We start from the raw sequence: 25001 nt of genomic DNA on the forward strand, positions 1-25001 counted from the left end.
GTTAACTGTAAATATAGAATGAATTTGACTTTCTTAGTATTCAAATCTATGCAATATAAAGGTTTGTTTATTCATCAGAGTGTTCCTTCAGCACACAAATCAGATCATGACAAAATCCCTCCAGTAGTCTTCTGTTTTGAATAAATCTAAATTTGTTTACATGGCTCACATTCTTAAATTACCTGACCACTGAGTACATCTGTTGATCTCATCTCTCAGTACTATATTGCTCAACTACAGTGGACTCTGTATTTTTCAAATACACTGAACTTCCTTTCCTTTGAGATCCCTGTACTGGCCATATCCTTGGCTTGTAATGCTTCTCATGGCTGAATCCGTAGAGATTATTAAATAAACTAAATTCAGCAATTTAGTCACAGTCACATCTGTGTTATGATTCTCATAGCACTTACCACTATCTGAAATTACTTGGTACAATTATTTGTTTACTCTGTCTTTTGCAGAATGTAAGCTTCTTGAGAGCTGAGGCCCTGTTTTCTTTTCTTTTTTTTACTGACGTAACCTTCAGTGTCTAGAACAGTGCTTAGCACAGATTGCTTATTTGTGTAACTCAGTATGCATTTGGCTGCTGGTAACAGGATACCTAAGTCAGACTGACTTAGCAGCGAGGACATTTTCTGGCTCATGTAAAAAGAAATCTAGAGGTGGGAGATTCTTGATTTAGTAGCTCAACTGTCAAGGGCCCAGGCTCTTTCCCTTTTTACACTCTTTGCCATCAGTGATTTTTAAGGATGAATGCCAACTAGCAGAAGCTAAGTTGCTTCCTCCTTTACATATAGTGGGAGAGAGATAAAGAAGTTATTTTGGTTTCCTCTTAGGATTAAGGAAATACTTTCACAGATGTTTCCAGTAAACTTTTTTTTTTTCTGTTCTCATTATCTCTCTGAGTTAGTCATTTACCCAAGAACGGAATTAGCATTCAGCCAAAAAAAGCCCACCTCTGTTGCTGCACAGGGGATCAGCTTCCTGTGAGTCAGCTGGGCTCTGAGGAAAGTAGTAAATAACTGAATAAAATTGAGGTTTCTTAGAAGGGTGTAGTTTCTGGATTGAGAAATCCTTATATCCTTAATCCTCTGTAATTCAAAATACATTTTTTTTTAAGGAATGAATTCCTTTAGTAAATATGTATTGAATTGTCAAGTACATGCTCAGCTCTGTACTAGCTAATTAGAATACAAGATCAGATAAAACATGGTACTTAACCTTCAGATAGTGTAAGTCCTAGCAAGTCATACAAGTTAACAGAATATTAAAATTGCTTTTAAAAATCAACCAATTAATTCATTAAAATAATTTGATCCAGCCCTGGCTGATGTGACCTGGTTGGTTGGAGGATCATCTTGCAACTGAAAGGTTGAGGGCTTGATTCCAGTCAGGGCACAACTAGGTTTGCTGGTTCAATCCTGGGTCTAGGTGCATCCCATCCCTGGCCTGGTGAAGATTCGTATGATTCCTGGTTTGGGCATGTGTAGGAGACGACCAGTTGATGCTTCTCTTTTGCATTGATGTTTCTCCCTCCCTCTCTGAAAGCAGTGAAAAAATATCCTTGGATGAAGATATAAATCAATCAATCAATCAATCAATCAATCCAAAAAGGCAAAAAAGTAAAAATGGGAAACAAAGACAAGATGAGACAAATGAGAAGCAAATAGCAAGACAACGGATTTAAATGTGTTCATATCAATAATCACATTAAAGGTAAATCCAAATTAAAAGGCAGAGATTATCAGATTGGATAAAACAGCAAAGCCCAACCTATATGCTGCCTACAAGAAACATGACATAAAAATAAAGACACACAGGTGAAAAGTAACAGATTGGAAAAAGGCCAATAACAGTAATCAAAGGAAAGCTAAGTGACTACATTGATAACAGTTAAAGTATATTTCAGAAGCAAAAATATTATTGGGGTTAAAGAAAGTCATTTTATAATGATAAAGGGTTAATTAAAAAAAAGAAGACATAACAGTTCTAAACTTTTCTGCACCTAATAACAGAGCTTCAAAATTCAAGAAGCAAAAACTGACATAACTGCTAGGACAAATAGGCAAATCCACAATCATTATCAGTGGTTGTAATATCCCTTGATAATTGAAAGTGGACAGAAAATCATCAAAGATAGAGAATATTTAACAATTGTCTAATCTGATCAAATTGCATTTATAGAACATTTTAGCCAACCACACAATAAACTATTTTTTTGCAAGTGTGCATGGATTATTTTCTAAGGCCCTATTGTGGGCCATAAAGACAGTTTCAATAAATTAAAAAGCTTAGTCATATAAAGTGTGTTCTCTGACCACAGTAGAATTAAACTAGAAATCAATAAAAGAAAAATCCCTGGGAAATCCCCAGGTGTTTGGCAATTAAAAAACACAACTTTAAATAATCCATAGGTGAAAGTAGAAATCAAAAGGGAAATGGGAAATTATTTTGTGCTGAATAAAAATGAAAACATATCACAACTTGTGGGATGCCATTAAAACATTACTTAGAAAGTTTTAGTATTAAATACCTATGACAAAGCAGGAGATTTAAAGTCAATGATATCAACTTTAATTTTAAGAAATTAGAAAAATAAGAGCAAAATAAAGTAAGGAGAAGAAAAATATTAAAGATCATAATGGGAGTCAATGAAGTAGACGCACAAAAACAGTAGAGAATCAGTAAAGGCAAGAACTGTTTCTTTTGAGAATTGTTAGCCCTGTAGCCAGGCTGGCCAAGAATGAAAGAGAATATAAACATTACCAATCTCAGGAAAGAAATCACTACATCTACAGATATTAAGACGATAAGACAGAATTATGAGTAGCTTTATGCCAATAAATTTAACAGTTGAGATTGAATTATTGTTTTGAGTTTTATAAATCCCAACAGTATATAAGTATGCAAGTATATATAACTATGTATTATGTGTATAAATAATAACAAAATACATATATATTTATGTGTATGTATATATACATATGTGTTTATAAACTTAGAAAAAGCATAAATATATCCTGATAAAGTGCAGGAGTAAAAATTTGGTGGGAGCTAAATTTGTCACTATCAGATATGGGAGTTAAACAAGGAGGGAAGATGAATGAACCTTGTACTGGATTAGAATCAGACACATCACTATAAACTCATGTTTAGCGTAGCACATAGACAGGGATACATGCAGCAACATTTGTAGATATGTGCAAATGTCCAAGTTCTGTCTGCTGATAGGGCCTAGAAATAGCGATATCCTAATAACAGCAAACACACTCAGCATCCAGATCTTAGTTTCTAAATACCATTCTCCGATAAAATGGCTGCATGGAAAAATGGTTATGCTAGGTCTGGAGTAGGGAATATACAAGATGAGTCTAGAGCACTTTTAAAGGCCCAGAAACAAGGATGTGCTCAAAAACAGAAGAGTGAGAGTGTCAAAGGGACACAGTACCAACCTGAAAGAACTCTCAATGGCTTAAACTGGAACAGTTTAAGCAAAAAAAAAAAAAAAAAAAAATGTAGTATTAGATTAAAACTCCAGGTATAAAATAAGTATACATGAGTTCATACTGATACAAATGATTGCATAATAAATAAGTGGAGGAGAAGACACAAATCTTTCTTACAGGAGAATTCCAAATCATATATGTAAATTTTTCTACCTACAGTAAATGCAGCTTAATCTTCCCAGCCTCTAGTATGGGTTGGATTTAGTGACTTACCTAAAAAACAGAATATGGAAAGGAAAAAAAAGTTGGTTTGTAGGGAGAAGTCTGGCAAACACTATCTTAACCAAATGACCAAGGTTAACATTACTAGTGATGAGTCACATTGATATTGTATAACCCCTTATTGATGAGAAAGACATGTGTGTGTACGTGCACGCGTGCATATACAAAGTGGGGCAAAAGTAGGTTTACAGTTGCTTGTATGGCAATTAATACAGTAATCAATAAATAATACAGTAATAAACTCTGTTACATATAGTCACAACTGTAAACCAAATTTTGTCCCACACTTTGTGTGTGTGTTTATATAACTCATTTTCAACAAGTGCAGTGGGAACTTAGTAGGGAAAGGAAGGTCTTTTCAACAAATGGTGTAAAAGAAAATATCTATACCTCACACTTTATACAAAAATTATTGTAAAATATGTCACAGATGTAAAAGTAATATTGAAAGTCATTAAACTTACAGAAGACAAGATCTTTATAACTTTGTGTTAGGCAAAGGTTTCTTAGATATAACACCAAAATTGTGTGGAAAGATCCTATTTCCAAATGAGGTTACATTCACAAGTATCAGGACTTTAATGTATGTTTGTGGAAGTTGGAGTTCACCTAAAACAAATGTAACGGTTCCCAATTCAGGGCAAACTTTCATAATTAATTCAGGGGAACTTGGACTCACTATATGCATTTAGTACAATTCCCATACTGAATAAGTGATGCGTCTTCCACATCTGTGTTTAGTTTTTTTCCAAATGTAATGATGGTGTTGTAATTAATAAAATAGATTCATTGGAAAGTACGAATTCATTGTAGCTTTTTGGCATTTTAAGTTTGTCAAGACTACACCTCTAACTGCTATCAAGTGGATCCCTTTTTGTTTGTTTTTACCTTTAACAGAAATAGTCTCACCTATTTTGTATTTCGTGCCCTATTTTGTGACTTGGGCACCAATGAAATGTTAAGTTTGTCCTAAAAGGTCTGTTCCTCAAAACAGGAACTGCAGGTTCTTTCTGTGCCCCCTTTTTTTTTTTTAACATAAGGGTTAGCCTCTGGTCCATGGGATTAAACTAGGAGAATGGTGTGTCCCATCTTTTCTGTTCATCTGGTACACATACAAACTCTTTACTTGTAGTCCAAACTTGCATTTGGAGTTATTGGTGTAGATAAATTCATCCTAAGAAATCAAGAGGGAATGCATAACTTGGGTTACAGAGATATTTGGTTGTAACTATGATTATTACTGTCATTTTTTTTAATCCTCACCCAAGGACATATCCATTGATTCCAGAGAGAGAGAAAGGGAGATAGAGAAACATCAGTGTGGGAAACATGAATTGGTTACCTCCCATATGTGCCTTGGTGGGACCAAACCTGCAACCTTTGAGTTTATAGGACAGTACTCCGACCAACTGAGTCATACTGGCCAGGGCTCAACATTGATTATTGACTGAAAAACTGTACCTTCCTAAATATTTATAAAAGTGAATTGCTTAAATTAATTAAATACCCCTATCACAAAGCACTATGCAGCTAACAAGAAGTGTTTAGAGCTCTTTTCTTCAAACCTTTATCTTGGAAGTTCAATGTATAAAATAAAAGTTAAACACCTCTGGCATATGAGAAACCTAGAGCTCCCATCTACCCACTTTTGTTCTTTGAGGTACTTCTTTTGAACCCCTATGATTCTATGAAGCACAATTTAAAATTAGTGCTGTAGTGCAATATTGAATGATAAAAGATTATGTTCATGTTTTATAAAGCTAAGAAAGTTACCAAACAGTATGTTGAGCATACTTTAATTTTTATAAAAAGAATTATATGCTATGCTTCTAATTTATACAAATAGAGAAATCTATATCTTAAGAAAAGATGGGGAAAATAATCATAAAAATACTGGCTATCGATAATGTGGCTGATTTATCAACAAGGATATTGTGGAACTGAATGACACATTAGACCAAATGAACTTGACTGATACATATATATAGAACCTTTCGTCCCAAAAAGCAAACTACACATTCTTTTCAAAGGCACGTGGAAGAAACATTCTCAAAGGTAGATCAAATGATAGGGCACAAAACAAGCCTCAACAAATTCAGGAAAATTGAAATCATATCAAGCATTTTCTCAGATCACAAGGGCTTGAACCTAGAAACCAAACTCAAGGAAAAAACTCAAAAACATTCAAAGTCATGGAGACTGAATAGCATGCTGTTAAACAATGAATGGGTTAATAATGAGATCAAGCAAGAAATTAAAAAGTTTCTGGAGAAACATGAAAGTGAACACGCAATAGTCCAAAATTTATGGGACATAGCAAAGGCAGTCCTGAGAAGGAAGTTCATTAGCAATATAGATCTACCTAGAAAAGATAGAAACATGTCAAATAAACAGCCTTATCCTACATCTGCAAGAGCTGGAGGTACAGTAACAAACAAATCACAGAGAAAGCAGAGGAAAGAAAATGACCAAGATTAGAGCAGAATTAAGTGACATAGAGACTAAAAGTGCAACTCAAAGGATCAATAAATCGAGGAGCTGATTCTTTGAAAAGATAAATAAAATTAACAAGCCTTTAAGCAGAATCATCAAGAAAAAAACAAAAAACCCAAATAAATAAAATCAGAAATGAAAGAGGAGAAATTAACCACTGATGCCACAGAAATAAAAATGGTTGTAAGAAATTACTACAAACAACTATGTGCCAGGAAATTTGAAAACCTGGGTGTAATGGACAAATTTCTAGAAACATAAAGTCTTCCAAAACTGAATCAAGAAAGCAGCAAGCTCGAAGAGACCAATAACAGCTGGTAAAATTGAAGCAGTAATCAAAAAAACTGCCAGCTCACAAAAGCCTGCGACTGGACAGTTTCACAGGAGAATTTACAAAACACTTAAAGAGGGGCTAACCTTTATCCTCCTCAGACTAATCCAAAAATTCCAAGAAGAGGGAAGACTTCCAATCTCTTTTTATGAGGACAGCATCATCTAATCCCAAGACCAGATAAAGACACAACAAAGAAAGAAACCTATGGGCCAATATCTCTGGTGAACATAGATGCTAAAACCCTCAACAAAATACTGGCAAACCGCATCCAGCAATACATTAAAAAGATCATACACCATGATCAAGTGGGATTCATCCCAGGGATGGAAGGATGGTACAATAGTCAGAAATGAAGAAACGTAATACTTAAAGAAAAGGAAAGACAAAACCACGTGATTATATCAATAGATACCGAAAAAGCATTTGATAAGGGACAGCACCCCTATATGATAAAAATACTCAGTAAAGTGGGAGTAGAGGGAGCATACCTCAACATAATAAAGGCCATGTATGAAAAACCTATAGCCAACATCATACTCAATGGGCAAAAATTAAAAGTTTTCCCAGTTAAGAACAGAAAGAAGACAAGGATGTCCTCCTTTACCACTTCTATTCAACATAGTTTTGGAAGTCCTAGTCACAGTTATTAGACAAGAAAAAGAAATAAAAGGCATCCAAATTGGAAAGGAGGAAGTAAAACTGTCATTGTTTTCAGTTGATATGATAATGTATATAGAAAACCCTATCGACTCCACCAAAAAAACTCCTTGACCTAATAAGTGAATTTAGCAAAACAGGAGGATACAAAGTCGACATTTAGAAATCGAAAGCATTTTTGTGAACCAACAATGAAATATCAGAAACAGAAATTAGAAAAATAAATCCCATTTGCTATAGCAACAAGAATAAACCTAGGAATAAACCTAACCAAAGAGGTAAAAGACCGGTACATAGAAAACTACAACACTGAAGAAAGAAATTAAGGAAGGCACAAATAATTGGAAGCATAAACCGTGTTTATGGATTGGAAGAATAAACATCTTCAAAATGTCCATACTACCCAAAGCAATTTATAGGTTCAACGCAATCCCTATTAAAATAGCAATAACATGTTTCACAGTTAATAGAACAAACATTTCAAAACTTTATATGGAACATAAACAACCCCGAATAGTGGCAGCATCTTGAGAAGAAGAACTAAGTAGGAGGGATCACAATACCTGGTATCAAACTATGTTACAAGGCCACTCTAATCAAAACAATCTGGTACTGGCATAAGAAAAGACACATAGATCAATGGAACAGGATAGAGAGCCCAGAAATAAACTCATGTCTCTGTGGTATATTAAATTTTGTACATATATTTCTTTGGAATAAAGTCAAGATATTTTTTATTAAAAAGTAGAGAACCTATGCTTTATATAAAACTTCACATTTTGGGAAAGATAATCCACAATCCTTTGAGAGAGGAATTATCTTGAAAATATTATAAAAATATCAGTAACATATTTGTTTAGGCATTACTACTGCCATTAGCCTTATGTATGTTAGGAGAAGTCACATTTTTAGCACCTAAAGAGAAAGTAAAACTGCATTGTCAGTGAAAACAAAATGAATTGAATGAACTGTGTAAATTAGTGATTCCCAGTTCCAAATTCAGTACCATGAGCCATTGTTACTAATAAGAGTATACCTCAGCTCTGATTCCTTGGCTTTAGGTCAAGAAAAACTCTTGAAGAAAGTGAAGAAGGCATGCATATAATTAATTTTGCCACCTTTTCCCCATGGAATCAGAGGTCTTTTTTTCTTTGTGGTTTAAAGTTTGGGATATTCAGATTTGGTTTCATAATAAATTAAGTGGACATCTGAGAGGAATTGTTAATACTCGATGCCAGAGCCAAAGCATTTATGTGAAGATAATCTCTTTACTTTTCAACCCAAAAATTTCATTACAGCAGTCATTGTATTCATATACAGTTAAAAAAAAATTCTAATGGAAAGGAATTTCTTGTTTTTTAAGTTTTTAATTTTCAACTTCAGTTGACATACAATATTATATGACTTTCAGGTATATAATGTGGTGATAAAACATTTATATAACTTAAAAAGTAGTCACCCCAGTAAGTGTAGTACCCATCTGCCACCCTCCATAGTTATACAATACTTTTGACTGTATTTGCAATCCTGTACGTTACTACCAGTGATTATTTCTATTACTGACACTTGTACTTCTTAATTTTTTTCATCTTTTCACCCATTTCCTCAACCGCCTCCCACTTGGCGACCATCTGTATGTTCTCTGTATCTGTCAGTTTGTTTCTGTTTTCCTTATTTTAATTTTCTTAGCTGGAAGAGAGGGAACAAGTGAAATAGCCAGGAAGGCCCTTGACATGGTTCGTAAGATATATATGCAACTAAACATACGTCTGAACATACACACACATATGCTTGTTTACCACATACTTTAGAGCAGAATTTAGGGATTAGAGAAATAATGTGGTTAAAAATTTTTTTTCCTTGCATCTTTTCCCATTACTCACCCCTACCGCGCCCTCGTCACTCCCGCAGTCAATCCCCACCCCCTCCATTTTCCGTGTCCATGAATCCTCTATTTGTGTTCCTTTGCTTGTTCCTTCCCCTTCCTTCCCCTGTTATCTCCCTCCTCTCCTTTCTGCTCACTGTCTGGTCTTCATTTCCAAGTCCGGGGTTCTATTTTGCTCTTTTGTTTGTTTGGTTGATTAGGTTCTACTTACAGGTGACATCATAAAGTATTTGTCTTTCACTGCCAGGCTTACTTCACTTAGCATAATGCTCTCCAGTTCCTTCTTCGCTGTTGTGAACCATAGGAGTTCTACCTTTCTTTCCGCTGCCTAGTATTCCATTGTGTAAAGTGTACCACAGTTTTTTGATCCAGTCATTTACTGATGGGCACTTAGGCTGTTTCCAGCTCTTGGCTATTGTAAATAATGCCGCTATGAACATTGGGATGTGTAGGTTCTTTGAGTTGGTGATTTAACATTCTCGGGGTTAGAATCCCAACAGGGGGACTGCTGGATCAAAAGGCAGTTCTTTCTTTAGTTTTTTGAGGAAATTCCATCCTGTGTTCCACAGTGGCTGCACCAGTCTGCATTCCCACAGCAGTGTACTCGTGTTCCCTTTTCTCTACAATCTTGCCAGCACTTGTTTGTTGATTTATTAATGATGGCTATTCTGACTGGTGTGTACTGCTATCTAATTGTGGTTTTAGTTTGTGTATTTCTCATGGCTATTAATGTTGAGAATAAGTCGTGTGTCTCTGGGCCCTCTGTATGTCCTCCTTGGAGAAGTATCTGTTCAGATCCTCTGCCCATTTTTTAATTGGATTGCTAGTTTTCCTACTGTGGAGTTGTGTTTGAGTTCTTTACATATTTTGGAGATCACACCCATGTCTGAGCTGTCATTGGTAAATGTATTTTCTCATAGGGTTGGTTCCCTGTCCATTTTGTTGATGTTTTCTTTAGCTGTGCAGAAGCTTTTTAGTTTGATGTAGTCACATTTGTTTATTCTTTCCTTTATGTCCCTTGCCTTTCAGGATGTTTGGTGAAAATATTCTGAATGGGATATATGACGTTTTCCTGCCTATGTTTCCCACTAGATTTTTATGGTGTCACAGCTTGTATCCATGTTGAGTTTATTTTGATGTATGCTAGTTTCATACATCAACTGGTGGTCTAAGTTTCATTTTTTGGCATGTACTTGTCTAGGTCTCCCAACACCACTTGTTGAAGAGGTTATTTTTACTTCATTTTATGTTCCTGTCCCTTTTGTCAAATAGTAACTGACTGTATTGACATGGGTTTTTCTCTGGGCTCTGTATTCGTTTCCAATGGTCTATGTGTCTGTTTTTATGCCACTACCAGACTGTTTTGATTTATGGCCTTGTAATATAGTTTGATACTAGGTATTGTGATCCCTCCTACTTTGTTCTTTCTCAAAATTGCTGAGGCTATTCAGGGTCATTTATGGTTCCATATTAATTTTTGAAATATTTGATCTGCGTGTGTGAAATAATGTCATTGGTATTTTGATAGGGATTGCATTCAATATATAGATTGCTTTGGGTAGTATGGACATTTTAATGATGTTAATTCTTACAGTTCATGAACACGGTATATGTTCCCATTTATTTGTCTTTCTTAATTTCTTTCTCTGGTGTTGTATTGTTTTCTGAGTACAGAGTATGGTTTTCTGAGTACTTTTACTTCCTTGGTTAAGTTTATTCCTAGGTACTTAGGAATTTTTCTTGTTGCTATAGTAAATGGGAATTTTTTGCAAATAATCTGTTTCTGGTATTTCATTGTTGGTGCACAAAAATGCCTTTGATTTCTGAATGTTGATTTTGTATATCACAATTTTGCCAAATTCACTTATTAGGTCGAATTTTTTTTGGTGGAGTCAATAGGATTTTCTGTGTACACTATCATATCATATGCAAACAATGACAGTTTTACTTCCTCCTTTCCAGTTTGGATATCTTTTATTTCTTTTTCTTGTGTGATGTCTGTGGCTAGAACTTTCAATTCTATGTTGAATAGAAGTGGTGAAAGTAGACACTCATGTCTTATTACTGATCTTAATGGTACAACTTTTAGTTTTTGCCTGATGAACATGATGCTGACTGTCAGTTTCCTGTACAAGGCCTCTATTATGGTGAGGTATGCTCCCTCTACTCTCACTTTTCTGAGTGTTTTTATCATAAGTCGGTGCTGTACTTTATCAAATGCTTTTTCAGCATCTGTTGATATGATCATGTGGTTTTCATCTTTTGTATTGTTGATGTGGTGTATTACATTTATTGATTTACATATATTGTACCATCCTTGTCTCCCTGGGATGCAACCCACCAGATCATGGTGTATTTTCTTTTTAATGTATTGCTGGATCTGATTTTCCAATATTTTGCTGAGGATTTTATCATCTATGTTCATCAGTGATAGTGGTCTGTAATATTCTTTCCTTGTGTCTTTATCTAATTTTGGGATTAGGATGCTGCTCTCCTCATAAAAAAAGTTGGGAAGTCTTTCCTCTTCTTGGATTTTTTGGAATATTTTGAGTAGAATCCGAGTTAGCTTTCTTCTGAATGTTTGGTAAAATTCTTCTGTGACTTCCCACAGCCCAGGGCTTTTGTGTGCCCGAAGTGTTTTGATTACTGCTTCAATTTCACTAGATGATATCAGTCTATTCAGGCTTTCTGCTTGTCTTCACTAAGTTTTGGAGGATTTTGTGTTTCCAGAAATTTGTCCATTTCACCCAGGTTTACAAATCTCTTGGCATATACTTGTTCATAGTAACTTCTTAAAATACTTTGTATTTCTGTGATATAGTTTGCAATTTTACCTCTTTCATTTCTGATTTTATTTATTTGGGTCCTCTCTTTTTTTCTTGATGAGTCTGGTTAAAAGCTTGTTGATTCTATTTGCTTTTCAAGTTATCAAGTGCTGGATTTATTGATTCTTTGGCTTGTTCTCTCAGTCAGTTTGTTGTTTAATTTTGTTCTGGTTTTGATTATTTCCTTCCTTGAAGTCACTCTTTGGGTTTGTTTGTTGTTCCTCAAGTTTTTGTAGATGTAGGGTTTGGTCATTTATACGATATTTTTCTATCATTTTAAAGTAGGCCTGTATTGCTATGAACTTCCCTGTCAGGACTGCCTTTGCTGTGTCCCATAAATTTTGGACTGTTGCGTGTTCATTTTCATTTTTTTACAGAAACTTTTTGATTTCTCCCTTGATCTCATTGTTAATCCATTCATTGTTTAATAATGTGTTGTTCATTATCTATGTATTGGACTGTTTCTGAGTTTTTTCCCTTGAGGCGGGTTTCTAGTTTCAAAACCTTGTGATCTGAGAAAATGCTTGATATGATTTCAATTTTCCTGAATTTGTTGAGGCTTGTTTTGTGTCCTATCATGTGATCTATCTTTGAGAGTGTTCCTTGTGCCTTTGAAAAGAATGTGTATTTTGCTTCTTTGGGTTGAAAGGTTCTGTATATATCAGTTAAGTCCATTTAAAATAGCATGTTGTTTAGTGCCACAATGTTCTTCTTGATTCTTTATTCACTGTCCATTGTTGACAGTTGGATGTTCAAATCCTCTACTATATGTGTTGCTGTCTATATCTTTTATGAAGTCCTCCAAGATTTTCTTTATATATTTGGATGCTCCTATATTGGTTGCATATATGTTTACAATATTTATTGCTTCCTGAGGGGCTCTTCCCTTTACAATTATTAAAAGGCTTTCTTTGTCTCTTTCTATGGCCTTTGTTTTGAAATCTGTTTTGTCTGATAGTAGTATTGCTACCCTAGCTTTCTATTTCCTGTCCATTTGCTTGGAACTTTTTTTTCTAGCCCTTCTCTTTCAATCTGTGTAGGTCTTTTGTTCGGAGGTAGGGCCCTTGTAGACAGCATATGCGCAGATCATGTTTTCTTATCCATTCAGCTACCCTGTCTTTTGATGGGAGTTATTAATCCTTGTATATTTAATGTTATTACTGAAAAGCACCTATTCATTCCCATTTTTCCTTTTGTACCTATGGTCCTTCGTCTCTTACTCTAAACCTTCATCTTTTTAAAGCAGTCCCTTTAGCATGTCTTGCAGTGTTGGTTTGTTGGAGATGTATTTTTTTTAACCTTCTTTTGACTGGGAAACTGCTTATTTCACCTTCCATTTTACTTATTTCCCTGCCTCATTTTTAAAATTTTTAAATCATGTTTAATTTATTACAGTTGTCCCAACTTTTCCCCCTTTACCCCCATCCTGCCCCCCCTCCCACAGTCAGTTCCCATTCTGTTGTCCCTGTCTATGGGTCATTCATACATGTTCTTTGTTTAGTCCCTTCTCCTTCTTTCCACCACTGTCCTCCTTCCCCATCCCCTCTGGCCTCTTTCAGCCTGCTCCATATTTCTAAGCCTGTGGTTTCTTCTGTTCATTAGATTATTTTGTTGAATAGACTCCACTTATAGGTGAGATCATATGGTATTTGTCTTTCACTGACTGACTTATTTCACATAGCATAATATTCTCCGGTTCCGTCCATTTTGTCACAAAAGGTAGGAGTGAGTTCTTTCTTTTCTTTTTTTCCTTTCTTTTCTTTTCTTTTCTTTTCTTTTCTTTTCTTTTCTTTTCTTTCCTTCCTTCTTTCTCTTTCTTTTTTTCTCTTTCTCTCTTTTATGCAGATTGAGTTTATTTATATTTTAAATGTTAAGATCCGTGAAAAAATAGTAAAAAATTTAAATCCATTCTAAAGTCTCAGCAGTTAAAACAACATGGCACCAGCACAGAAATAATCAAGTAGATCAGTGAAATAAAATGAGCATTCTAGAAACAAACTTACATATCTGTTTAACAATGTATATATGATTAAATTGATATTTTAAATCAATGGGGAAAATAAAGCTTATTCAACAAATAAGATGCATGGACCACTGTTCCTTGAAATAAAACAAATATAGAGTCCTATTAGACACATCATACAAAAAATATTCAGGTGAGTTAAAAATCAGTATGTAAAATGGAAGGAGTTTTCGGAGAAAATACACTAATATTTTCCTTACCCTGAAGTAAAATACTCAAACCCAGAAGCTATAAAGTAAAATATTGACAATATGACTATATTAAACATTTAAGACTATACAGTAATATACATATAAAAAAATCAAAGGACAAGTAATAGAATAGGAAAGTATTTGCAACACATCTAAAAAGGGTTAATGGTTTGTTGTTTCTTTTTTTTCTTTTTTTTTTTTTTTAGGGAAAAAGTTCTATAGACATTTAGTCAGAAAATGGATAAAGAATACCACAAAGTCATTTGAAGCTTTTTAAAAATAATAGAAATAGGCAAGAAATACAAAAAAACAGGTTTTGTTTCAACAAATAATAAAGTAACAGTTAAAAGAACACATCATTGTCACAATCAGATAACTAAGTATTAAAATATTGGTAATATCAAGTATGGGTGACTGTGAAAGGAACTGGGTATTCATAGACTCTTTTTCTTCATTTTCTAAAAGCAGCCCCTTTAGCATAGTTTGCAATGATGGTTTGGTGGAGGTGTATTCTTTTAGCCTTCTTTTGTCTGGGAAACTCCTTATTTCACCTTCCATTTTAATGGAGAGTCTTGCTGGGTAGAGCAGTCTTGGTTGCCAGGCCTTTGCTTTTCATTACCTGGAATATTTCTTGCCACTTCCTTCCGGCTTGTAGTGTTTCTGTTGAGAAGTCAACTGCTGCCCTGCCGTGGCTTCCTTCCATGTTACTACCTCTTTCTCCCTTTCTTTCTTTAGGATTCCCTGTTTGTCTTTGAAATTTGCCATTTTAATGATAATGTGTCTTGGAGTGGGCCTTACTGGATTCCTCATGAATGGGACCCTCTGTGCTTCCTGGACTTGTGGGACTTTTTCTCTCCTCCAATTAGGGAAATTTTCCATCATTACTTTTTGAAACAGGTTTTCTATCCCTCACTCCTCCTCTTCTTCTCGTGTCCCTATTATACGGATATTATTACGTTTCAGGTGTCCTCCATTTCCTTAAACTCCTCTTCATTCTTTTTGACTCCTTTTTCCATTTTCTTGCTTTTTCTCGAAGCTTTTTTTCTCCAGCTTGCTGATTTGTTCCTCTGCTCATCTACCCTGCTTTTAATTCCTTCTACTGTGTTCTTCAATTCAGAAATTGTATTATTCATTTCCTCTTGTCTCTTATTGATAGTTTCTATGTCCCTTTTAATGCTGATATAGTTTGCAGTAAGTTCCTCATAGTTTCCCTGTAGTTTTTTATAATTCTCTCTGAGCTCACTTAGCACCTGAGCTTCCTTAGAACCGTTGTTTGGAACTCAGTATCTGCTGGTTTACTTTCCTCTATTTCATTTATTTCTCTTTCTGGGTATTCCTCCTTTTCCTTCTACTGGGGTGTTTCTTTTTTCTTCCCCCTTTTTCATTGATCTGTCTTGATCTGTCTTGATCTGTCTTAAATTGATCTTTCTTGATTTCCTGACTTTGTAGTGTGAACTTCTATGGTAGGAGACCTCTGTTTTTTTCTTTCTTTATCTGCCTCTGATGATGTCAGATGTTGACCCTTTCTGACCTTAGACAGTCTGTTTGAACTTCCAGGAATCTGCTGTCTGTGGCTGTCTCCTATAGGTGTTAATCTTGTCAGTCTGCACTCTGCAGGCCAGCTTAAACATCACAGGGCAGGGCAGAGTCTTTCCTGGGGGTGGGGTTATTGGGTCAGCTCACGTTGCTGCAGCTCGGGAGAGTGGTGTGCCTGAGCCAGATGGCTTCTGCCATATGGGGAAGGAGTCAGCCCCCACCAGCCACCCTTTCCATCCTTTCCCCAAAGCCTGTGTCTCCAGTCTCAAGTGTCTGTAGACCACTCTGCGCTCCCTTTAGACAGCGATCTACTATCTGTGGCTGTCATATTGTACTCAGCAGTTAGGCATTAGCACTACCAGGCTAGGGCCGAGTCCTCCCTTGGGGCAGGGCTATTTTGTCCTCTCAGGCTGTTGCCACTCAGGAGAGTGGTCTGCCTGAGCAATATGTCTGCTGCTGTATGGGGATGAGTCAGCACTGGGATCCCACAGGCTACTCTCTCAGTTCTCTCCCCAAATCCTCCTTCCTCTGTCTCTCAGGCGTCTCCAGCCCACTTTGCCGCCTGCCTTTGCTGGAGACCAGCATAAGTATCCGTAAATAAAAATTTATGCATTGGCCCTTTAAACAGCTCTTTGCGTCTCTAGTTGCCTGCCTCTGGCAGAGAGCAACCCTGTCACTTTCCACAGCTGTCTGTTACCTATGTACTTTTTGGTCTCTGGTGCTGTAGGCTGGAGATCCCTGCTTATGGTTGAGACCCTGCTCTTCTCAGGGGGATCCAACTGGCCATTTCTATATCCGTCTGGCACTGCCACCCATGGGCACCCCATCCGTCTTCTCAAGTCTCTACCACCTTTCTTACCAGTTAGGTTGTGGTAAAGCTGATCCTTCTGTCTGTCCGAGATTATAAGGCTCCTCCTTTGCTATTGCTCAGTTATTTGTTCCTGGTGATTTATCCACAATTTAGTTGTAATTCCAGAGTGGTCCTGGGAGGAGGTCAGTGTGACTTCCACTCCTCTGCCATCTTGATTCTAAACCTTCACCTTCCATATTAAATAAGAGCCTTTCTGGGTAGAGTAGTCTTGGTTGCAGGCCTTTGCTTTTCCTTACTTGGAGTATTTCTTGCCATTCCCTCTTGGTTTGTATTCTTTCTATTGAGAAATCCGCTGCTAGCCTTCTTGGAGCTCCCTTGTATGTTACTGTTTTTCCCTTGTTTCTATTAAGATCTGTCTTTGTCTTTAAAATTTGCCCTTTTAACTTTGATGTGTCTTAGAGTAGGTCTCTTTGGGTTCATCTTGATTGGGATTTTCAGTTCTTCCTGAACTTGTGTGGCTTTTCCCATCTCCAGGTTAGGGCAAGTTTTCTGTCATCATTTTTTCAAACAGGATGTCTATCCCTTTCTCTTTTACTTCTCTTTCTCTTATTCCTGTGATTCCAGTGTTGTCACATTTCATGTTTTCTTGGAGTTCCCTTAAGCTATCCTCACTTTTTGAGTCTTTTTTTTTCATGCATCTGCTCTACCTGGTTATTTCTTTCTGCCTTGTCTTCCAGCTCACTAATTCAGTCCTCTGCGTCTTCCAGCCTCCCTGTAACTCCTTCTAGCTTATGTTTCATTTCAGATACTGTATTCTTCATTTCTTCCTGGTTTTCATTTATAATTTCTATTTCCTTTTTCATGCTGTTGTATGAAAACTCAGTTCCTTGTAGTTCCTGTAAGTTCCTTGACCATTGTTAAAACCATTTGTTTGAATTCTATGTCTGATAGGTTGCCTGCCTCAATTTCAGTTGGCTGTTCTACTGGGGATTCTTCCATTCATTTCGATTGGGGATTCTTTCTGTCTCCCCATTTTATGTGACACTTTTTAATTTTCATGCTGCTTAGAGTGTTCTGCTTTGCCTGCCTAACTTCCTGCAGTGACCTTCTGTGATGGGAATTCTGTGGGACTCATTGTTGAGGTCTCCTTGAATTCTGTCTCTGGATGCTGTAGGTTTGCCCTGTCTTCCATTTGTGGGCTTTCTTGTTGTTCCAGGGGTTTTTTTGTTGGTGACTTCTTTGTTGGTGTGTTCCTCCCTATATTGGGCTTACTGGTATTCACAGCTCCCACCTTGTCCTGTATGCACCTGTTTTGAAGTGTCCTCTGCACATTTTGGGGTCCAAACTTCATACCAAACTTCACATCATCGTGTTCACTTTGTTTTTTGGAAGATCAGTTGTGTGCACAAGCAAGTGGGCTCAGTTCCCACCTACTTTGCTGCCATCTTCTCTATCTAAACATTTTTTTTTTGAGAAAAGTCATTTATTTGTACTTTATTAATAATGTCTTAGGTAAATTATGTTAAGCAAGCTATATTGTAAGGTGGTCCATGTTCTTTATTTTCTCATTCCATTTTTTCCTTCTTTTATTCCCTCCTTTTCCATACCTGTGCCAGAGAAAATAGCTCAGGACATTGTTTCACAGTCACTAGTCTGGAATCTTCTGGGCTTCTTTACCAGAATCTCTGTGGATGTTGCAGTCCCTGACACCAGCAACATTGTTTTGTGGTAGAAAGTTTTATAATGGCTATCAGGCAAAGTGACTAAGGTTTCTAACTGCAGGTGTTACCCTTTGCAGAAACTCTGTTGGAAATTCTTTTTTGCCAATTCTTATATTCATCTGTAATTTAAAAATTATGTTCCTACCTCCCTGCCCCCACAAGTAAGGACAGACTTCTTAGGAACTTTTACTTGTGAAGATTTTGATAATCCTTTGTAATCAGTATATTTCCTAGAGCAGTGTTCTTTTACCCCAGAAACCCCTGCCCTTGTTGTCCCTAGCTATGTTGTGAGTTAAAAGCCTATATCGTTTATTAGGGGAGTTTGTAGATTCTTAGTCTTTCTTAGGATCACTTTTGATTTATATAGGAGTTAAAGGGAATTGTAATTAAACTTGTACTTTTTTTTTAAACCAAGCTGCCTCCATGGCAAATAAAGTAGTCATTCCAGTATCACTGTTTTATGTTTATTTCTTACTATCTTTAAATAGTCTTTTTTTAACCTATTTTTAGTGATACTTATAATAAACTCTGTTCTTATTACCCAGAATAAATAATTTTAGATAATTTCCAAAAGGACAAAAATGAAAAGAAGAATGGGAGGAAATTTGAGGACACATTCTAGACTTAGATTAGCATGCATGTATAGTGTCAGACTTTTCTTAACAAGAAGCTTTCAGTAATACTCCTTTTAAAAAAGACAACCCGGATCCCCTGGTGGATGTGGCTCAGTGGACTGAGTAGGGGCCTGCAAAGTGAGAGGTCCCTGGTTCCATTCCATTTAGGGTACAGGCCTGGGTTGGGCCAGGTCTCTAGTTGGCAGCATAAGAGAAGCAACTGATCGATATTTCTTTCCCTTTCTCCCTCCTGTCCCCTTTCTCTAAAAATAAAGAAAATCTTTTTTTTTTTTTTTTTTTTTTTGCAGATGTAGTCCCCTATTCAATCTGGGCTGCCACACAGACAGACAGAAAGCGCGGGGATTATTTTCTTTCGCATCCTAGTGCAAACCAAAAGAACAACATTAGATTGTTCAAGGTCTATCAGTGGATGCAGAAGAAAATCATTTTTAAAAATTAAAAAGACAACCAGGAGGAAATGATGTAGTTCTTTTAGCTTACAGAACCAAAAAAAGAAGAAACGTACATTTTTTTCTTTTTTTTTTTTTACTGTAGGAACATATTTCTCATAACTAATAGTATTACAGTGGTTAACTCTTTCTAGATTTCTGTCAGTAAAGCTAAGCATAAATAATTGAGGATCATGATTTGATCATGGTCAAAGGATAGGTAGAGCAATAGAGAAGTAATCAGCACCCAGATATTTTAGGGGGTGAGGTGAGGTGATGGGCAAGAAGGAAATATTCCTTGCAAGAGAAACTAAATACAGTATTTTAGTGGTAAAATATTTCTCTTTGCCTTTTTTTAAAACCTGTAAAACGGCAATATCTTCATGGCTATTTTTTAGAATTAAATAAAATAATACATATAAACATTTAAGTGTAGTGCTTGCATCTAGTAAGCCTTCAATACATTTAGCTGTTGCTGTTATTATTTGGATTTTTAAAGAGAACCCAAACTCATGGACAGCTGAGGGTAAATACACCTGTAATTTAAGAGTTAACAAAGTAAGCCCTGGCTGAGTAGCTCAGTTAGTTAGAGCATTGGGCCCATATGCCAAGGTTGCAGTTCAGTCCTTGGTCAGGGGTGGGTGGAGTGACAGGTTGGTGTTGAGCGCGCTCGCTCTCTCTCTCTCTCTTCCCCCCCCTCCTTTCTTTATCCCTCCCCCTCATCAATTTAAAAAAGATTTTGCAACGTGTTTAAGGTACTAAAAATGATATCCAACTTCTTTCTTCACATGTTTATTGAATTACTTTGAGAAAGCATAAAATTTAAATCCTTTATTCTGATTTAGTAGAATGCAATAAATTTAATAACTGTCTTACAAGTGAAAAAAATTACATTTATCCCCTTTTTCCCTTTGTTTCAGGTTTCCCCTCAAAAAACCTATAAGGTAAGTTACTCAGTTGCACCTCATACATTTAGGTTAAATTTTAATTGGGAGCATTCCTTTGAAATTATGGTGGAATTTTTGTGGTTTTTGAAAATGTGGATTTTAGTTTAAAATTTCAAAATGTTTTGCAGATTTAAAATGTAACAGGTGTTTCTGTCTTTTCTGGAAGATGGCAGTATTTTGATAACAAATGTTTTTAATATAAGCATTTTAAAGGTTTGTACAAATTGATGCTTAAGGTCACTCCCTATGAAGAGGTTTAATTTTAAAATCTACTGTGACTGCTTTCGGTTGTGAATAGCATGGAGAGTGTAAGTGGATTACCAGTTTTTGATGTGTTTTATCATCTGGGTAATTGTAACTGCCTTTAGTTAATGAACTTCGGCAAACCAGATCAGTCTTAATTACTTTAAAACAGGGTAAAAATCCAGAATGTTCAAGTATCTGTGCCCCTATCCATATCTCCACATTTACTAATTTCCCAGGATTAAATGTCCCTTCCTCAGTACTTGTTCTTTAACATCCTTCTCTTTCATCTTAATTGTCATAAATATTATTTAGAATGTAGGTATCATGTCATTCCTAATTATTATAATGCATTTATCATTTTAGTGACACCATAGTACAGGATACCAATGCTAATTTGGCATTTCAGTTCATTAGTAGTGTATATATTATATTGCGTTGGCCAGAAAGTTATTTGGTGTTTCTTGTAAGATAGCTGTAATAGTGCTTAGTTGTCTTTAACTTCATTTGAAACAATTTTGTTACATTGTACTGTGACAGCTGTCATATCAGCGGGCATTTTAAAAAATACTTATCAAAACTGGTGACTTTTTGTGTAGCCATTTTAATATTGAAGATGGAAGAAAGCAACATTATCAACATATTATACTTTATTAATTCAAGAAAGGTAAAAATGCAAGAAAGATTTGTTCAGTGTATGGAGAAGGTGCTATGACTGGTTAAACGTATCGAAAGTGGTTTGCCCCACATTATTGTTGTCAGGATAACTGTAATAAAATAACAATACAAAAATTTTTTAAAAAGTCATTTGCAAAGTGTCATGCTGGAGATTGGAAGAGGCTTCACAATCACTTAGACCAGTTGAAGCTGATAGCAATCGGCTTCATTGAGACATTAATTGAGAACAGTCAGCATTCTACCATGCAGATATAGCCGACATACCCAGAATATCCAAATCAATAAAGTTATTGGTGAAAATGAAAAATATGTCTTTTATTTTATGGAAAAAAAACATACAGACTTTTTGGACAACACAATAGTTATGGTTTTACTTACTTACTGCCCAGCCATAATCTGGTCAGGTAATTTGATAAACGATAAGAAAAATAATAACTCTAGTGTTGTCTGGGCTTGGTTAAGATTACTGTGGCTAGAACTATATAGGCAGGCTTTAAGTGAGGTTTCCCCAAGATGTTTTTATTCAACTGCTGTCATCAGTGCTATATTTACACAGTGATTTTGAACTTGACCATGGTGTATATATAGATTTGGGCAATGAGTTCAATTGCTTGTAGGCAGTTTTCTTGTCTGTTAAATGAAAATAATAATGATTTGTATTTGAAAACCAATAAAAGAATTTAAGCAGTTATTTATAAGAATCAAACCACCTTTATAACAATATTACTTTTATAATTTTTAAGCATTTTTATAGCCAAATAAATAGACTCTGTATTACACATAGCACAGACTGATTTTAAAATTTCTTGAAAAATATAAATTAGGCTTATGAGACTATGTAAGGTAAATTGATTTCTTGGTTTCTCTTTGTAAGACACACTTGAGATTTTTAAATTAAGTTTTTATGCTAATGACTTTTTTACAGTAAATATTTGATTGCTTTGATTTAATTTAGGCACGGAAGTATTCTGAACCGAGAGTTGCCAACAGATAAGAAGCAGAAAGTTGAGCGCAGTGTATCACATGATTTTGACCCCACAGGTAAAACACTTTACTCTTCCAAATTATATTGAGAGAAATAAACTTCAGAATACTATAGTTAAGCTACATAACTACCTGAAACACTTTTTTCAGAAGTAGCACTTCTTTTTGGGACTAATCTTCCTCTTTAATTATATAATATAAAATCTTTTCAGGAGAAATGCAAACATTTTTAACTTTCAGTACTATGGATTCCACTATGGAAGCATCATTGTAGAGTGTATTTAAATATGGTGATGATAATAAAAATAGTTTTTATATCATAATTGGGTATTTTGTTAAGACCAAGTTCTTAGTATTAAAATAAATCATAGGTAGAACCAGTAGTAAGTCAAAATCAAGTCTGTAACAACTACCAATTTCTGTAGTCATTTAAAAATTCAAATCTGGATTAGATAAATACAACTTCAAAATTAATTATCATTTTATTTTAGAATAAGCAAATGAGAGATCACTTTTTCTTTAGTCAAAAAGTATTCTGAACTCAGAGCTGTATTTCAACCTCAGTAGTGTTGCTTTTTCCTAGAGTTTTCATGTTAGTAGACGTTCAACTATTCATATTCCTTAATTTATACATATAGTTTGAAGTCTTCTTGTAAAATATAGGTTGTTGCTTTCTCCTTGTAAATTCATGGAGTATTTAATTTAGTAAAAAAATTACTTGATAATTTTTCTTTCATCATTTGAAACTGATATGTATTCTTTGTGCACATACTATATTATTCAGTTGTATGTCGCTGTGACAAAAGATAAAATATGTAAATGCTAAGGTTCCCAAATACATAAATATAATGTATCTATTTACAGATATTTTTATTTAGAAATAAAATTTTAAATATTTAATAGAGAGTATTTTTGTGTCTAATTAACATGTTTCATGCTTTTAGTATAAACTGCTCTTTTATTTTGAAAAATATAAATATTATCTAGGATGGAAAGAACCGAAAATGAATAGCTAATAATTTACCAGCATCTTGGATAGTAGGTAAAAATGAAACCCCAGTCATCAATTTATGAGGTTTTGGTGGTGGGAATATGTGATATGTAACTTCTGGATTTCCATTAAAGATAATTCTTTATTTCTGACACCTAATTTTGACACTACGGGGCTCAGAGACTTTTATCTATATGATTAGTTTTTGTCTTGCTAATGAGGCTTATAAGTTTTCTGGCCTATATTCATAAAAGTGTTGTGGTCTTGTTAGACTGACTTATTTTGTATTGTTTATCTGTGATGTAACCATTTCTGAAGACAGATTTTGCCAAGTGATATGCAATGCTTCATAATGAGATTATTATTGCTTTTAGTTCTTTTGCCATCTCTAAAATTGTCATATGATATATTTTGTAGACTATTCATGTGTTGTTTTCTTTGAACATATTTTTATTGCACTGTCTTTTCTTTAAAATATGTCATTACCTATGCTGTTCATGACTATTCTAAGTGCTGTCATCTGTGATATTCATACTTTATGTTTGCACGATTTAACTTGATCATGATTCATTCTTTTTTCCCCCATGAATTTTTCCCCTTACATTGGTCTCCATATTTTCTATATCTCTCTCCTTTTCTCCCGCTCTTGTGCAGATAGCTCCTCCAAGAAGACAAAGTCTAGTTCAGAGGAGAGTAGATCCGAGATATATGGTAAGCTTATATAGACAATTCAGCCTTGCACCTTTGGAGCTTGCTTCATGCTGTTTCCTTTTTAAAAGTAACTACATCCTTCCTGTGTCTGCTCTGCATGGCATGATCTACTGCTGGGAAAGGGAGTCTGGGGTTTTAATGCGGCTGTGATGTGGAAGCTTAAGGTTGCTAGAAACTAACATAGAGTAAGAATAGGCCACATTACTCATCTTCGTTTTCGTTTTGTTCATGTTAGGAAGGTAATTATCTCTCATATGTTTGGATTAGGTTCCTCCATGTAACATGGATGACCATTGAATAATAATTCTTCTTCTTCCTTCTTCTTTCTTCTTCTTCCCCATTCCCCTTTTCCCCTTCCCTCTTCCCTCCTTCCTCCTCCTCCTCCTCTTCCTTTTCTTCTTCATTTTATTTTCTTTTTCTTTATTTTTAATTGGGGCATTAAATTCTTATCTTCTTCCCATATCCCGTTTGCAGGCTTTGGATCATGTAAAATTTCATCAGTGCTACCAGTTCTTTTCCTCTAAGTATAGTACTGGTATAATTCAATGTGTGTTAGCAGTTCTTTGGAATTTTTGTTTTATTTTTTATTTGTTTATTTTGAATTGCATCATCTGGAAATGCAGTTCTTGTTTAATTTATCCACAGCAGCAAAATACCTTAAGTATTTTATTTTTGTAACTTGAAGAATTTGTCTATGCTTTCATAAGTTTCCCCAAAGTTTATTCTGTCTGAATGGGCAAATTTCAAAATGGCACCTTTTACAAATAATCTTTATAAAGAGCAGGTTTATCCAGAATGGTCAACTTTTGTAACAGGTTATTGAAACACTTAATATTTCCAGATTGTGTCTTGTCTTCCATGGATAATATAAACCATATTTGTGAAATTCGTACATTTTTTTTTTTTATTCCTTTGCAGAGTTTTACTTTTCCTCTTTCCTGTTTTGACATCTAATTAGTTTTTTGAGAAAGTGAATAGGAGAAACAGAACCTGGAACCAAGACTTTGAAAATAATTTCTAAAACACTAATGTTATTTTCTTTTAGAAGATTCCAAATTTGGCATCAAAGGAAAACCATGCCTTCTCTAATAGAGCCAAAAGTCTGTTAAGTAGAAGTTTTCTCAGGTATTGCTGATTCCTAGCTTGATATACATGAAAGGAAAATAAAATATGAAAA

The 25001-nt window shown here is 35.2% G+C and overlaps 1 protein-coding gene and 1 non-coding gene across 5 annotated transcripts in view; one reads left to right on the forward strand and one right to left on the reverse strand.

Moving 5' to 3' along the window:
* The window catches only part of ARHGEF12 (Rho guanine nucleotide exchange factor 12), a 201083-nt gene that overhangs the window by 46041 nt on the left and 130041 nt on the right, over nucleotides 1-25001 (forward strand). For 2 of the 4 annotated variants that reach the window (XM_054592457.1, XM_054592459.1), the window contains exons 2-4: nucleotides 20191-20214; nucleotides 22094-22179; nucleotides 23768-23824. In XM_054592457.1, coding sequence (XP_054448432.1) covers nucleotides 20191-20214; nucleotides 22094-22179; nucleotides 23768-23824 — 167 coding nt within the window. Of the gene's footprint in view, nucleotides 1-20190; nucleotides 20215-22093; nucleotides 22180-23767; nucleotides 23825-25001 lie in introns of those variants that run through there. The other 2 variants (XM_054592458.1, XM_054592460.1) reach the window with 2 other exon arrangements.
* LOC129086187 (small nucleolar RNA SNORA31) lies at nucleotides 19128-19257 on the reverse strand. Its single transcript, XR_008530790.1, has one exon. It is a non-coding gene; the product is annotated as a small nucleolar RNA SNORA31 (small nucleolar RNA).

The sequence above is a fragment of the Pteronotus mesoamericanus genome, unplaced genomic scaffold (assembly GCF_021234165.1).
Source record: "Pteronotus mesoamericanus isolate MK-2021 breed Mesoamerican mustached bat unplaced genomic scaffold, CSHL_Meso_final scaffold_36, whole genome shotgun sequence".
Classification (NCBI taxonomy): domain Eukaryota; kingdom Metazoa; phylum Chordata; class Mammalia; order Chiroptera; family Mormoopidae; genus Pteronotus; species Pteronotus mesoamericanus.